At 47.8% G+C, this 17,007-nt stretch overlaps 1 protein-coding gene across 1 annotated transcript in view; it reads left to right on the top strand.

The window, feature by feature from the left end:
• Positions 1-16,243, top strand: part of WDR88 (WD repeat domain 88) — a 45,242-nt gene extending 28,999 nt beyond the window's left edge. The window contains exons 7-11 of the mRNA XM_072782389.1: positions 215-402; positions 1,926-2,008; positions 3,255-3,344; positions 13,634-13,726; positions 15,860-16,243. Coding sequence (XP_072638490.1) covers positions 215-402; positions 1,926-2,008; positions 3,255-3,344; positions 13,634-13,726; positions 15,860-16,048 — 643 coding nt within the window. The 3' untranslated portion in view covers positions 16,049-16,243. The remainder of the gene's footprint in view (positions 1-214; positions 403-1,925; positions 2,009-3,254; positions 3,345-13,633; positions 13,727-15,859) is intronic.
• The last annotated feature ends 764 nt before the right edge of the window (positions 16,244-17,007 follow it).

Genomic DNA, 17,007 nt, shown 5'->3' with positions numbered 1-17,007 from the left:
CTGAAACCAATATTACACTGGATGTTGACTAACTAGGATTTAAATAAAAACTTGGAAAAAAAAAAAAAAGATCTGGACCACGGTAGGCAGAGATGGAAGGAATGATGTCCATTCGGTCATAGGGGATCAGCTACAGGGCCCGTCATCCTGGGTGTGTCCTCACATCCTCCAGGCATGAAGTGCTAATGTGTGCACCCTTCCATCTGTGTTTCAGGGCTCATTCCAGTGCAATATCAAACTGCTGTTTCACCGTCAGTGGCCATTTCCTATGTACAAGCTCTTGGGATAAAACCTTAAAAATATGGAATGTGCACACAGGGGAGTTTCGAAACTCTGGAGCCTGTGTGACTCTAATGCAGGGCCATGAAGGTTCTGTGAGCTCCTGCCACTTTTCCAGAGACAGTGAGTAATTAACCCGTGGAAAGATTTCACACCTGTGGGAATGCTGGGGGTGGCTCTCTTCACGTTCCACTCACACGGGTTTTCCGTAGGGTGGACAGGCAATTTTTAATGATGCCAATGGCGAGGGTGGATTTATTTTCAAACAAAAAAAGAACAAAAACCGAAAGGGACATTCACAGGCAGAAATGTGCAAGTAACAGAGACTCAGCTTACTGTGGCTTAGCGGCCAAAGATAGCTGTTCACCCCCATAATGGGAAAGTCCAAGGGCAGGTCTCAGTTCAGGTGTGGCTGGGTCCAGACACCAGACAATGCTGTCAGGGAGCCAGTCCTGGGAAGAGCGAACCATCTTTAAGATGCTCCCAGCACAAGTCCCATGGAAGTTTTTCATTGGCTCAGCTTGGGACACACCCACCTCTGAGCCAATCACTTTAGCAGGGGAGGCCTCTGATTGGCTAGGATCGAGCTCCCCCCCCCATCGGAGTTTACCCTCCAACCACAGGGACTTTCCCCGTGGGAAATCGGGGCGCTGTTGCCAAATGAAGGGTCGGGAATGCCAACGGGTGATGACGGGAAGCGCCCTCGGGCCACTAGCCTCGGCGAGGGAAGCGACTGCTCCCGACACTCAGGACCCAGTGGCTTTACTCCTCCTCCATCGTCAGGAGTGGGGTTCGCTCTGTGTGTGTTTCAGGGGCCCCCAGCCAGCACAGAAGCAACCAGAGCCTGGCTGGCGAAATGCTGGGGCGCTTTTGAACAACTTCTCTCCCCCGGTGGCCTCTGTGTGAGTCAGGCCCCGTTATGAGGGCTCCCACCAGTGTCCGTCCTTGCAGTTTGGGGGGTTCGGGGCTGCCTACGGTCAACCAGCACTATCCTCACATTGCACATTTGTGCATTAGCATCCTGGGTAAAATTTACCCGTGACCCTGAAATCAGCAGGTGCGGCGCCGGCGGGAGGCCGCAGGGCCCGTGGACCCGGGCCACGCTGCAGGCTGCCTGCCGCCGAGCTGGGCGGCGCCCCGTCTTCTTGTTTCAGCTCTCTTCTTGTAAAGCGTCCCTTCTGCGGCCTCTGTGGTGCCCAGTCGTTTTGCATGTTGTGGCGTGGGTTGCTGCTCCTGCTGCTTACGGAGCCCCGAGCCCGCCGGGTGCGGGGGGTCGGTCCGGGGGGGGGGGGTGGCAGCTGGAGCCCTGAAGGGCACGCACTTCATGGTGATGGACACACAGTCCGGATCAAAGAGAGCAGGTTTCAACAGAAACAGACCCCGAACCAGGTCACGTACCGCTGGCTTCACGGATCGTCACAGCCCTGAGTACTGAGAATTGGCTGTGACGGGCTGGGGGTCATGGAGCTGCCCCAGGAAGGGGCTGGGGTGTCCTCGGAGCCAACCACGGTGGCACCTCACAAATGCAACCTCTCAGCCTGCTTTGACCTCGCGGAGGGAGGAGGCGCTTGGCTGGGGAGGATGAATCCCCCCTCCCTCCCGCCTCCCCCCACCACCCCCTGAAACTCTGTCATTTTGTGTCCTAGCCTCTTTTCTCGTGTCTGGAGGGTTCGACAGGACCGTGGCCATCTGGGATGTAGGAGAAGGCTACCGGAAGCTCTCCTTGAAGGTATCGATGGCAGTACCAGGTAGAGGGTCAGGTGGGGTGCTGGGTGCTGGGGATACAGCAGCCAGTGAGACAGGCCTAGAGGCGCCCACTGGAGCTGACCCCTCTGTGCAGAACTGACGAGGAACCGACAAGCAGATCACTGACAAGAAATCACAACAGGGTGATGTGATAGCAACAGACCCCAAGGACTAATCCACAGAGGGTGGGCAGGGAGGGCTTCTTGGAGAAGGTGGCACTTGAGCTGAGAACTCGATGGTAAGGAAAGACCGGGTGAATGGGGGAAGGGTGTTCTAGGCAGAGGGAACAGCAAATGCAGAAACTCAGAGGTGGAAAAGTGTGGGCTCCAAAGTGATGGCGACCCACCCAGTGCTTCTGCCTCCAATTAGAGGAGACAAAAAGCAAAGTGGCTCTAACGAGGGGATGGAGTCTGACACTGCGAGAGTGCAGACGGTAGGCGGGCCCAGGGCTGGCTTCAGCTGGGCCTCGGTGAGCGCCTGGCCCGCTCGCCCGAGGTCCCGCATCCTCCCTGGTCTTGTGATCTCGTGGTCTGGCTGCGAATGCTTGCCTCCACCACTCAGGCCCCTCTGTCCCCGTGGCCCCAACGTAGACTGTGTCCCCTTGATCACCACAACATTTGGGCTCCCAGGCCGGGTCTGTCTCGAGTGCTGTTCTGCAGGGGTTCTGGGGGGGCCAAAGGGAGTTCACATCACTGCAAATAAATGGCTTAAAGCTGAGCATTCAACCTCCCCGTGTTAAAAAGTCCCTTAAAAGACCTCAGTAAGTGTCTGAACCCACAGTGGTACCTCCCTGCTGAGCTCCCTTTTACCAGAGGAAAACCACCCCCCATTTGCTTCCTCTGGCTGCAGCGGATAGGTTTGCAGTGACTTGAAGCAAAAGCCCCCGCACCAGGAGGGCCTCAAAGAACGCAAACAAGAGCCTGCAAGAGGCCTCTGGACCAGCTGGGAATATAGTCATCGACCCCCGCCCCCGCCCACCCCTGCCCCACGTTCCTGCTAGACACTTCAGACAGTACCATTTAACACACACACACACACAGTGCCAGAATGCACACTTGCATCAACCACCTTTACCCTTCCCGTTCCACCTTAGATGTCATCGGTGCCACCAGGGAGGCACAGTGAGCAGCTCCTAAATGTGTGCATCCCCGGGGGCCCGACTCTGTTTTTTAGTTGTGCTCACCGAGGTTTTTCCTCTAGGTGCCTGTTAAAATTTAATTTTTCTTCAGGGCCACAGTGACTGGGTGACAGATGTTGCCATTAGCAACAACAAGAAATGGGTCCTGTCTGCTTCAAAGGTAAACGTGGCCAATCTTCGGGTAACTTTTTTTTTTTTTTAATTTTTTATTTATTTATGATAGTCACAGAGAGAGAGAGAGGCAGAGATACAGGCAGAGGGAGAAGCAGGCTCCATGCACTGGGAGCCCGATGTGGGATTCGATCCCGGGTCTCCAGGATCGCGCCCTGGGCCAAAGGCAGGCGCCAAACCGCTGCACCACCCAGGGATCCCCAATCTTCGGGTAACTTACAATTTCTCTCACATTTGTGAGATAGGTGTTAACCGAGGTGTTCCTGTCAAGCAGAATTCCTGGGCTGGCACAGTCTGAGCACCCCTCCCCCACCCTCCACCACCCTCCACCACCCTCCTGGCCAGGCCAGGCCATCCTCATTCAGGGAGCTGGCGGGGAATGTGGAAAGCGGGTCCCTATGGCTGCTCATGTGGGGGGTTGCCGGGTATTTCTGGGTCTGCAGCCGTTGGCATCTGAGCTTTGCTGGAGCAAAGGCCTGCCCAGGCTGGTGAGTGATGGAGCCAGCAGGGCCCGTAGGGGGCAAGGTGTGAGCTCGCTGGCGAGCAGAGGCCACCCTGAGCTCCCAAGTGAGCCTTCCCTCTCTGCATCACTGCGTCCTAGAATTTCCATGCCAATGGTACAAAAGAGCACACCCAGGGTATCCCGGGGTATGAGCGCAAGTGGGGGTGCCACCTTGCTCCCCTGCTGGCCTTGGTTAGTGCCATGTCATTCTCTAGCCTGTACGGGACTGTGGGCAAGAATCTGCCTATCGTGACCAACTTGTCAGCCAACCCAGACGCTGCCAACTGGACCCAAATACCATAAAAATATAACACATAATGAAAGTTCTATGCCATGTGTTATTGTAACTTAAAAATAGGAAAAATGGGGGCGCCTGGGGGGCTCAGTGGTTGAGCGTCTGCCTTCAGCTCAGGGCGTGACCCCGGAGTCCTGGGATCAAGTCCTGCAGGCAGCCTGCTTCTCCCTCTGCCTGTGTCTCTGCCTCTCCCTGTGTCTCTCATGAATAAATAAATAAAATCTTTAAAAAAATGTGAAAAATGACTATGGCAACTATATCTCAGTAAAGCTGGAAACAAGTAAAAGTGCAAACCAAAGTAAGAAAAATGAAGGTTTATTTGAAATGTATGTCTTATTCTGTATTTTTCACTTCTCTGTTCCATAAAGGCTAGTATTGAAACAATAATAATTGGACTACTTGACGGGGGCAATTGGTAGTACTTAATAATAGATAGGACTCATTAAATATGTTTTAAAAATATAAAAGTATTTTATAATGTTTCTGCCTTATAGCAATTTATTTAGACTTTAAAAAACTCTTCACTGGACACTGAAGGTTTGTGGGCTATCTATACCATCATGTATGCTTAAGATACATAAACATAAGATTTTAAAAAGCGACTACAAATACAACAGGATTGATTAAAGAGGTATTACCTCTATTTATTTGTGTATCTATTTCTCCAGCTTTACTGAGCTATAACTGACATATAACATGGCCTAAGTTCAAGGGGGGGACTGTGTTCTCTGAGCTGCTGCAGCCTCGGGAGGCCCTTCTTTGCTGTAGCAGTAAAACGAAATACTGACCAACGTAAAATCACTTTGGCCTGCAGCTCTGCTCTCAAGCCCACTTTTCACCCATTCTCGGTGTCAGGCCACGAGATGTCATCAAGCTAAACAGCCTCTCAACAAAGGCTGCTGATCATGGAGCACTCGGGATTTTACTTACTAGACACCAGCGGTTTTTAGATTTGTGGGAATTCATTTCTGGCTCTCCAAAGCCGTCTGGCTGCACTAAGTCTGCAAACCTCTCTTAGTGGACGAGCGGCATTTGTCGCCAGGTCGTTTGCCATGGTTATTCCACCGGCTAGGCCAGCCCTGCCGAGAGTGGCCATTATTGTAAAGCCCTCGGAAGTACACCGGATGCCGTCGAAACTCGAGCTTCTCCTTCTCAGGGAAATGGCTTTAGCACAGGGGTGATTTGAATTTGTGATAATAAGGCTGGATTCCAAATAAGGTTTGATTTTAGTACAGACACTGAGAATGTCCTCGCTGGTGTGACTGTCATTTTCTGGTGAAAAAATTTTTTTAATATTTTATTTATTTGACAGAAAGAGGGAGAGAGAGAGAGATCGAGAGAGAGAGCACTGCAGAGAGAGGGAAAAGCAGACTCCCTGCTGAGCAGAGAGCTGGACCTAGGGCTAAACCCCAGGACCCTGGGATCATGACGTGAGCCAAAGGCAGACGCTTAACCCACTGAGCCACCCAGATGCCCCAGGTTTTTTTTTTTTTAAAGTACTGAAGCAGTCCTATTTCCAAAAAAAAATGAATCCTGTTTTCACTGTATGAATTTTTGTCACAACCTGCAACCGAGGGGCAGTCACTTCACCCACCTACAGGCTCGCCGTGGCCTCAAACGCTGTTGGAGAACAGTGTATACCTTTCTTGTAATTCTGTTGTCGCCTTTCCTCCACTCTCGTCCTCAGTGCATTTCAAAGCCAGAGGACATTCCTCTTATGCCACACTTTGAAAAAAAATATGATTCTGTGGCAGGCCCACATTTTAAATACCTTCTCTAGAGCCGGTTATGCTAACGGCCATCTCAGAGGTACATGTTTAAAGAGTACATCTTCCTCCATTTCTACAAAGTCATCATCTTTAAGTGCTTCTGCACCTTTTGATGAAGGGGAAAAGCGACTAAAAACTTAATTTATTAAGAAAGACCACAGGGGTCCCAGCGGAGTCGCAAAAAAAAAAAAAAAAAAAGAAAGAAAGAAAGAAAGACCACAGGGTGGCCCGGGGGGGGGGGGGGGGCTCGGTCAGTTACGTGTCAGTCTCAGTTTTGGCTCAGGTTTTGATTTCAGGGTCACAGGATCAAGCCCCTCGTCGGGCTCCATGCTTAGTGGGGAGTTGGATGAAGAGTCTCTCCCTCTGGGACCCCTGAGTGACTCAGTGGTTGAGCACCTGCCTTTGGCTCAGGTGGTGACCCTGGGGTCATGGGATCGAGTCCCACATCGGGCTCCCTGCATTGAGCCTGCTTCTCCCTCTGCCTGTGTCTCTACCTCTCTCTGCGTCTTTCATGAATAAATAAATAAAATCTTAAAAAAAATTCTTTCCCTCTCCCTCAGTTCCTCCTCCCAACCCCTTGCTCTTTGTCTCTCTAATAAATTAATTAATTTAAAAAAATACCTGGAGCAATTGGGTGTCTCAGATGGTTAAGCATCTGCCTTTGGCTCTGGTCATGATCCTAGGGTCCTAGGGTTGAGCCGGGAGTCCCCTTCTCCCTCTCCCTCTGCCTGCCGCTCCTCTGCTTGTACTGTCTCTCTCTGTCAAATAGGTAAATAAAAATTTTGAATGAAAAAAAAAAGGACCCAACATTACGGGTGTGCAAATCACACTCCTTTTTGGTGGGTGGTGTGCAGGATGTGCTGCTGCCGTTTAACAGGTGAGATCTTTTCATTTATTTGGGAGGAAGTTAGTAGGCTGAATGGAGTTTGCCAGAATTTACATTTGCATTGTCTGCTGAATATGTAGATAGATGAGCAATGTCTAGTTAGTATTCAGATAAGATGTCAACACGCTTTTGTTTTAGGTTTTCTGCATTTTCACTAAAATCTTCACAGAAACCAAGAAGATGATTTGAAACTCCCAACTTTTGAATCAAAGTATTTAAAGGGTAGGTGGTGGGGATTCGACAAGTCACTTGATATACTGTGGAGTGTGGAGTGTATGATCATTTGTGGAACCTGACAGCTCCACTCGGCGAGGGGCCAACAACGATGTAATCGCGTGCCCCTTCTGTTCTCCCGCAGGACATGTAGTTGTACCTGCTGGTTCAGGAAAGGTAACATTACTCACGGTCTCTTATTGCAGCTGTAATACGTCACCATACCCTTCATCCCTTACACGACAAAAACTGAAGATCTTACAGTTCTGTGAGACAGAAGTATGACAATGTCTTGCTAGGCTAAAATCCAGGCACCCACAGGACTGTATTCCTTTCTGGAGGCTATAGGGAATTATCTATTACCTTCCCCGCTCTAGCTTCTAGAGGCCACCCACATTCCTCGGCTCCTGCATTTTCTCCCATCCTCAAAGCCGACAATGTTGTATCTCTCTGTTCCTTTCTTCCATAGTCTCATTTTCCTCTCACTGTGTTGTCCACTTTTAAGGACATTTGTTATTATGTCCAGCCCAGCCCACCTGCATAACCCAGAACATTCCCCCTATTGTAAGATAAGCTGATTAGCGAACTTTGTTCCATCTGCAACCTTAATTCCCACCTTTTAATTTAATTTTTTTAAAACATCACATTTTAAAAAATTTATTCGAGAGAGAGATAGGCAGAGACACAGGCAGAGGGAGAAGCAGGCTCCATGCAGGGAGCCTGACGTGGTACTTGATCCCAGAACCCCAGTATCACACCCTGGGCCGAAGGCAGGCGCTAAACCGCTGAGCCACCCAGGGATCCTCGCTCCCTCCCCTTTTTAAAAAAAGATTTTACTTATTTATTCACAAGAGACACACAGAGAGGCAGACACATAGGCAGAGGGAGAAGCAGGCTCCCTGCAGGGAGCCCCATGCGGAACTTGATGCCAGGACCCTGGGATCAGGCCCTGAGCTGAAGGTAGACGCTCAACCCCTGAGCCACCCAGGCGTCCTCCTTAATTCCCCTTTGTAACCTGATATGTTCACGGGTTCTGGGGATTAGGAGGTGGACTTCTGGGAGGTGGGCATTGTTCTGCTGACTACACTCCATTTCATAAGAACAATCACAGGAATGATACGATGATGGATGTTCATTTGAGCAGTATTCCCACTACTGTCTCAGGAGTACTGGTGTCTTTTTTTAAAAATAGATTTTGTTTTGTAGAGCAGTTTTGGGTATACAGAGTTAGGCTAATAGTATGGAGCGCTCCCTTCCAGCGACCCTCAGTTTGTTCCCTAGAGTTAAAAGTCTTTTATGCTTTGTCTCCCTCTCTGATTTCACCCTATTTTTTCTTCCCTTCCCCTATGATCCTGTTTTGTTTCTTAAATTCCACATGAGTGAAAGCATATGACATTTGTCTTTCTCTCACTGACTTATTTCACTTAGTGTAATATCCCTAGTTCCATTCACGTCATCGCAAATGGCAAGATTTACATCTTTTTGATGGCCGAGTAATATTTATTTGAGAAGACAGAGAGAGGGAGGGGACAAGTGTGCACTAGTGGGCGCAGAGGCAGAAGAAGAGGGAGAGAGAATTCCAAGCATGCTCTGAGCTCAGTGTGGAGCCCGATGAGGGCTCCACAACCCTGAGATCATGACCTGAGCTGCAATCAAGAGTTGGGTGCTTAACCAACGGAGCCACGCAGGTGCCCCTAGACTGTGTTTTTGGAGCAGTTTCAGGTCCGCAACAAAATTGAGAGGAGGTACAGAGATTTCCCATATGCTCCCTGCCCTCACAAACACGTGGCCCTCCCCCGTTATCAAGGTCTCCCCATCAGTGAGACATTTAGAGTAACTGATGAGCCTACCCTGGTCATTATAATCTGGAGTCCAGAGTCTACGGTAAGGTTTACGCTTCATGGTGCACATTCCAGGAGTTTGGACAAATGTAGAATGCCATGTATCCGCCACCACGGATATCATATCATACAGAGCAGCTCCACCGCCCTAAAAATCCCGTGTCCCACCTGGTCATCCCTCCCTCCCCAAAACCCTTGAGATCACCGATCTTTTTTACTGTCTCCATAGTTTTCCCTTTTCCAAAATGTTATACAGCTGAACCCATATAGTGAATGGCCTTTTCCAGATTGATTCTTGGACTTAGTAATACGCATTTAAGGTTCTTCTGTGTCTTTTCATGGCTTAATAGCTCTTTTTTAGCATTGAATAACAGTCCATTGTCCAGTTGTACCACAGTTTATCCATTCATCTACGGAAAGACATCTCGGTTGCTTCCGCCTTTTGGCAGTTGTGAGTAAAGCTGCTCTAACCATGCTTGCGGAGGTTTTTGTGTGGACATAAGTTTTAAACTCCCTTAGACAACATCGAGGAGTTTGATTACTTGAGTGTATGGTAACAGTATGTTTAGTTTTGCAGGAAAGCCAAGTGGCTCTACCATTTTGCATTCCCATCAGCAGTGAATAAGAATTCTTGTTGCTCCGCATGCTCATTAGCACTATCGTTGTCCCATGTTCTCGATTTTGGCCATTATAACAGGTGTTTAGAGGCATCATTTTAATTTGTGAATTCCTGCTGACGTAGGATGTGGAACATCTTTCACATGTGTATTTGCCATCTATATGCCTTTTTTTTCTTGGCGAAGGGCCTGTTAAGATCTTTGGTCTATTTTTTAACGGGGTTCTTTGTTTTCTTATTGTTAAGTTTTAAGAGTTCTTTATAGATTTTTTGATAATAGGCCTTTATCAGCTATGTCTTTTGCAAATACTCTGTGTGTAGCAGAGCAGAACATAGTGTCTTGCAGAGCAGAAAATTTTAATTTTAATGAAGTTTAGCTTATTGATTCTTTCATGGATCATGTCTTTGATGTTATATCTAAAAGTCATCATCAAACCCAAGGTCATCTAGATTTTTTTCCTATGTTATTGTCTAGGAGTTTTATAAAATTTGCATTTTGGTCTGTGACCCATTTTGAGTTAATTTTTGTTAAGGATGTAAGTAAAGTCTGTGCCTAGACTTTTTTTTTTTTTTTGCACATGAATGTTCAGTTTTTCCAGCACCATTTGTTGAAAAGACTATAATTCTTCCATTGTATTTCCTCTGCTCTTTTGTTGATTATATTTATGTGGGTCTATTGCTGGGCTCTCCATTCTGTGCCAGTGATCTCTCTGTTCTTTCACCAATACCATAGTGTCTTGATAACTGTAGCTTTACAGTAAATCTTGAAGCTGGGTAGTGTCAGCCTCCAACTTTGTTCCTGTCTTCATCATTATATTGGCCTATTCTGGATCTTTTCCCTTTCCATAAAGACTTTAGAAGCAGTTTGTCAATATCCACAAAATAACCTGCTGGGATTTTGATTGGGATTGCACTGAATCCATAGATCAAGTTAGGAAGAACTGACAGCTTGACAATAATCAATCTTCGTATTCATGAAGAATTTCATAGTTTTCCTCATATAGATCTTGTAAGTATTTTGTTAGATATAAACCTAAGTACTTCATTTGGGGGTGTGTGTAAATACTAGTGTGTGTGTGTGTGTGTGTTTTACTAGTGTGTTTTTATTTTTTATTTTTTTTATTTTTATTTTTTTTTACTAGTGTGTTTTTAATGTGAAGTTCCCACTATTCATTGCTGGTATATAGGAAAGTCAATAGACTTTTGTATATTATTTTGTATGTATTGTACATATACACACATATGTAGATTTTGTATATATATTTTGTACATTAACCTGTGTATCCTGCAACACTGTTGTAATCACTTATTAATTATAAGACTTTTTTGTAGTTAATTCTTTTGGATTTTCTACATAGACCATCATGTCATCTGTGAGCAAAGAGTTTTATTTCTTCTTTCCCAATCTGTTTATCTTTTACTTCCTTTTTTTGGTTTAATTGTGTTACCTAGGAACACTAATCTATTTTTGTTTTAGTGGGTTTTTTTTTTAAGATTTGATTTTACGAGAGAGAGAGAAAACAAGCAGAGGTGGGGACAGAGGGAGGAAGAAAGAAAGCTGACTCCCTGCAGAGCAGTGAGCCTGATGTGGGGCTCAATTCCAGGACCTTGAGACGCTGCCCTGAGCTGAAGGCAGATGCCTAACTGACTGAGACACCCAGGTGCCCTTTGTTTTAGTTTTTATTCATTTATTCTATTATTGCTTCTGATTTTTCCTATTATGGACCTTTCACTTAAATGTAATCATACAATATATGGCCCTTTGTGACTGGTTTATTTCACTTAGCATAGTGTTTTCAAGATTTATTTATGCTTTAATTTAAGTAATTTCTTTTAACTGCTGAATCATATTCCATTATACGGATATATCACACTTTATCCATAGTTCTTTTCACCACCTGGCTATGGTAAACAATAGTGGTATGAATGTTTGTGAACAAGTTTTTGTTTGAACACCTGTGTTTTATTCTTTTGGGTTGTACTGAGAAGTGGAGCGGCTGGGTCACAATGGTAACCCTGTATGTTTACTCACTTCAGGAACTGCCAGACTGTCTTCCAAAGTGCTGAACTCTTTCATTTTCCCACCAGTATGCAGGAAGGTTCCAACTTCTCCACAGCCTCTCCAGTCTTGTTATTTTCTTTTTTACTTTAGTCATCCTAATGGTTCTGAAATTGTATCTTGTTTTAATTCGCATTTCTCTGATGGCTAATATGTTGAGCATCTTTTTATGTAATTATCGGCCATTTATAGATCTTCACTTTCTTGATGCATATCCTTTGAAGCACAAGTTTTTAACTTTGGGAAAATCCAATTTTTCTATATTTTCTTTTGTTGCCTGTGCTTTTGGTGTCAGGTCAAAGGAACCACTGTTTTATCCTGAGTCACCAACATTTACTCCTAAGTATTCTTCTAAGAGTTTCATAGTTTTAGCTCCTGGCACCCGTCAAAAATCCACCTGACCATAAATGAACAGTTTTATTTTTAGTTTCTCAATTCTTTTGAACTGTGTCTACACTATCTTGATAACTACTGCTTTGTAGTAAGTTTTGAAATAAGGAAATGTATATCCTCCAATATTATTGCTTTTTTTTTTATTTTTATTTATTTATGATAGTGAGAGAGAGAGAGAGAGGCAGAGACACAGGCAGAGGGAGAAGCAGGCTCCATGCAGGGAGCCCGACGTGGGATTCGATCCTGGGTCTCCAGGATCGCGCCCTGGGCCAAAGGCAGGCGCCAAACCGCTGCGCCACCCAGGGATCCCAATATTATTGTTCTTGTTCAAGACTATTTTGGCTATTCTGACTCCCCTGAATATCCATATAAATTTTAAGATCAGTTTGTTTATTTCTGCAAAGAAGTCATCTGGGATTTTCATAAAGATTGTGTTGAATCTATAGAACATTTTGTGGATTATTGTCATCTTAGCAATATTACGTTCTCTGATCTATTGAACATGAGATCTCTTTCTGTTCATTCACATCTTTAGTTTCTTTCAACAATATATTTTTAGTTTTTGGTCTAAGTTTTGCACTTCCTTTGTTAAAATCATCACTAAACATTTTCTTTTTAATGCTATTCTAAATGCAATTGCTTAAATTGTGCTTTCAGATTGTTCATTCCAAGTATATAAAAATACAATAGATTTTTGTGTCTTAGTTTTGTGTCCTGCAACCCTACTGAACTTACTTGTTACTTCTAATAGGTTTTTAGTTGATTCTTTACGATTCTCTATTATACAAAGTTAAGTAATCTTCAAATAGTTTTACTTTTTTTCCAATCTGGATGGCTCACATTTCATTTTCTTTCACATTGGTGTCTTTTTGGGATATGAAAAAACTGATTTAGAATTTGCCCATCTCATACTAGGCTTGTGAGACTCATTCTTGTCTCCACCATACCCAATTCCAAATTCTTTTCCTCATATCCTGCAGTAGGATGTGTTCTGGTTATTTACCACCCCACCCCTGCCCCCACTCTAGTTTTGTCTGTCCAGCTGTCATTAAACACAGCTGTTTAGCCTCTGCTTCTGGTGATGTCTGTGCCATGTTGGCATTGGTCTTGTAATTATTCTTACTTTCATGATCTGAACTCTTAGAAAACACAATCATAATATTCACAATGATAAACATTTTACTAGCAATATCTTGAAACAAAGCACAACAGTTGCACAGGTAAAATCAAAGGCAGACTGTTAACACTTGTGTTAACGCAATGCAGTCACATGGAATGCTTAAATCACATCAAGAGGGGGTGAATCACAGTAACGGATGGCCCATTTTTGGGAACTTAACGTGAGCTGCAAGGTATGGAAAAGTGGCAGCAACTATGGAAGGCGAATCATCTGTCTACGCATATCCACTTGTCATTAAAAATAGTTTTGCTCTTGGCTCCTCTTTTGGAGGCCACTGTATGGGTTTTGTGCTTTCCTCTCAGACTTCCACGTCCATTGCTGACAAGTGGGACTTTATGCATCCTGGAATGGGTTTGCGGGGATGTGGGACTTGTACTAAAGGCGCAGTGGTCCTGGACAAATTGGGACAGTTGCTCACCCTAATTCTGCTCCTCTGCAGGGTGAAGTTCTTCACACGGGAACCTGGATGCGATGCACCTCCCTAGGGCCTCCTGGCTGAAGAAGCCTATTTGGTGACTGCTGCTTTGCTGTTTAATTTGTTTTAGGACAGGACGGTGAGACTGTGGAATATTGAAGAAATTGACCAAATTCCTATGGTAATCAAGTACAAAAAGGCCCTGGGCTTAAAGGTGAAACAGGTTAGTACTGGGTAATATTAAGCTTAATGAAGGCTTTCATTAGTTTCCTCCACAAATTAATTTATTCTTTGAACATTTATTGGGCAGGTGGGGATAAAAACCATGAACAAACAGATTGAAATTCTTGCCCTGAGGGAACTTACATTCTAAAAGAGGAGACCATGAACAAAGAAGCCAGAAAAATATATAGTGCGTCACACGGCAATAAATAATTTGGAGAAAAAGAACAGGGGGAAGGGGAATGGGTGGGAATGTTGGTGACACATTATTTATTTGAGAGAGAGAGAGAGCGCGTGTGTGGGCAGAGGGAAAGAGAATCCTCCAGCAGACCCCCCACTGAGGGTGGGACTTGATTCCGGGACTCTGAGATCAAGACCTGAGCTGAAATCAAGAGTCCAGCCACTCAACCCACTGAGCCACCCAGGGTCCCTGCTGGTGACACTTGAAAGGGTGGTCAGGATAGGTCTTACTGAGAAGGTAGCTTTTGTTAAAGACCTGAAGTGGTGAGGGAGTGAGCTGTGCAGGTGTTTTGGAAAGGACTTCCCAGCAGCGGGAAAGCCCTCTGTGTGGAGACTCTGAGGCAGGAGCTCTCTTGAGGTGTCTGAGAAGTGAAGTGAGTCAGAGGAGCATAGCGAGGCACACAGTTGGACATGATATTAGCTTCTGTCGCTTCAGGAGACCCCCTGGCCAGGCCCCCAGTGCTTTCCCATGGAAGTAGCCCAGGTACCTGTTTTTCTCTAGCAGAGGGTGGTGGTGGTAGGGTGGGCACATCCGGTTCACCAGGTATAGCCAGGGCTGGCCATAGAGTCCATCCCTGGGTACTGAAGGCCAGTCCCTATGAGGGCCTTGTGGTATAGACACTTGGCTGCACCCTGAGAGGCTTGAGGAGTCTATGCTGGGTCCTCGCAGTCCTCCTTCCCTGGAACCACCTAGGTTCTCTTCTTAGAAGGCCCAGCTGGGAGCTACTGCTGGGAATGGCTAATTTGGAACAGCACTGTAGGGCAGGGATATGAAGGGAGGGACCAACATGGACCTTGTCTTTGTGGCCAGCTGGTCCTCATGGCCTGTGTGGCCATGTGGGCCCTTAGGCCCTAAGGCCCTAGAAGCTGACTAGCTACAGAGCAGTGCTTGCCCATGTCCTCCACCTGCCACCTGAAACAGGGCCCCCACGCACTGCCTCCTCTGAGCCCTGCCGTTTTGGGGTTGGGTCACGGGAAATTATGCCATAGGATAAGGTAGGTAAGGACCAGATTTCTTTCTTGCAAAACAAAGAAAGAGACATACTTGAAACTGTTCCAAAGATGAGCCCTCCGCATTTGTCTTGCTCAAAATCAATATAAGAAACCTCAAAGCCTGATTTCCCAGAGGGCCTGCCCTGGGTTGTGTGTGGCTGCCTCTCCTACAGGCCTCAGTGCCCTGAGTGGGCAAAGGGGGCAAAGCACAGGGGCCTGGTGTGCCAGAGCAGGGCATGCCATCTTGCAGGGGGATGGTGCTGTGGTGAGTATCCCCAAGACCTCTGCTCATGGCCTGAGAGCACCCCCTCCCCGTGGTATTGCTCACTTGTTTGTGGGAAGCTGATATGGTGGGTGAGCTGTGCCACTGTATCCACTGCTCTCTGTGTGCCTTGGCCAGAAACAGGCTGAGAGGGAGGAGGATGCTCAGCACCTTCATCATCTAATAATTACTGCTCTGTTTAGAAATCTCGCCTACTTGCTTCTCTTGGTTCTGTAAGTTAGGTCCCCAGGCCATCGTGGAATTAGGAGAGCCCCTCAGGGCCCACAGCTGTGCTCTACAAAGGACAGAGGGTGGGGTCAGACACCCCCCCCCCCCCCCCCCGTCCTCTCCACTGTCAAGTGGCTCCCCACTCCTGCCCCCAGGCTTCCCATAGCAGGGGACGAGCTGCTGCAATATCTGCACAGCTTCTGCGGGGGGCGGGGAAGGGGGGAGGCCCGGGGTGGTTCCCAGGGGTCCGCAAGCTCCACCCTTGTGGGGTTAGAGACCACAGGGAGGAGGGCAGCGCTTGCTCTGGCCCAACCCCAGGTGGTTGGATCTGGAGGGAGCACTGTACCCTGGATGCCTTGGTCCCCTCTGACCAGCACTTGCTTTTTGCTCTTTTTAAATATTTCATGTCAGTGTGAAGTATGTGAGAAGCCTTTCTCCACCTACGAAAGTGACATCTTTTCTGAAACAGTCACCAAATGTGTGTTCTGCCGAATGAGCGAGGACTTGTCAGCAGAAGCCTTGTCAGCAGAAGCCTTGTCATCATCCTCAGGAGGGGAAGATATACGGTCAAGGGAGTGCAGCCTGGGCACAGACGACTGACGGCCATTGGGCCTGCTGGCTGGCTTGAGTAAGGTGACCTGTCACGCAGGGACCTCCGGCTAAGGCCCCCGCCCTGGCCCCGGAGGTGGGCGGTCACACCGGGGCACAGCGTCAGCTCCACAGCGCGCTGGGGAATCACACACCTTGTTCTTAGTTTTCACACAGAATAAATATCTAGATTCCTTTCGAAAACAAGCGTGCCTGTGAATTCTAGAAGGCTTTTTGCTCCGTCTAAGCCTTGTGTCCCGACGTTCACTCCGTCTCAGTGTTGCCCTGTAAGGCTCCTCGATTGATGGGGTTCATCAACTGGGCAGGAAGATGCGCGGGGGCCCCTTGGGCAGCCGGGCACTGCGGGCACCTCCCCGGCTAAGGCTCCCCGGTGCCAGGGGGCTGAGCAGAGGGAGGACTGGTGAGGCGGCGGGGCCGAGGGCATTTCCATCACAGGAGGCTTCGGGCTCTCCAGCGCAGGCTTTCCCCTTTCCAGAAGGCCCAGGCAGGGGTACGGCCCCCTTCCCGCTTCCAGAGCCCACCACGCCACACCCCTGAGTGGCCCAGAGGGACAGAAGTCTCAGGTAGCGGGAGGGCTCCCTTTCCCACCCGCTACGGCTCCGTGACTTAGCTCGGGCCTCGGTTTGGTTAAGCCCCATCGGGCTTAACTGCAGGCCTGATGTCCCGTCAGCGCGTGGGCCTCCGCGGGCTCTGCGGCCGTGGGCAGGGCTCCCGAGGCCCTCACCCGGCCCCAGCCCTGGGGCCTGGCCGCTCAGGCTGGAGCTGCGGGTCACCTACGAGGCGGCGGGAACCAGTGGAAGCTCCACTTGGCGCCCTCCCAGCAACTTCTCTTTCAATGACATCCCCTGGGGCTAAGTGGTCCCCCCAACCCCCCCAGGACACGCACAGATGTGTTCCCCTCCTCCCATCCCCCCCAGGACGCGCACAGATGTGTCCCCATCCCCCCCAGG

The sequence above is a fragment of the Canis lupus genome, chromosome 1 (assembly GCF_048164855.1).
Source record: "Canis lupus baileyi chromosome 1, mCanLup2.hap1, whole genome shotgun sequence".
Lineage (NCBI taxonomy): Eukaryota > Metazoa > Chordata > Mammalia > Carnivora > Canidae > Canis > Canis lupus.
This window is presented reverse-complemented; position numbering and strand designations above follow the sequence as displayed.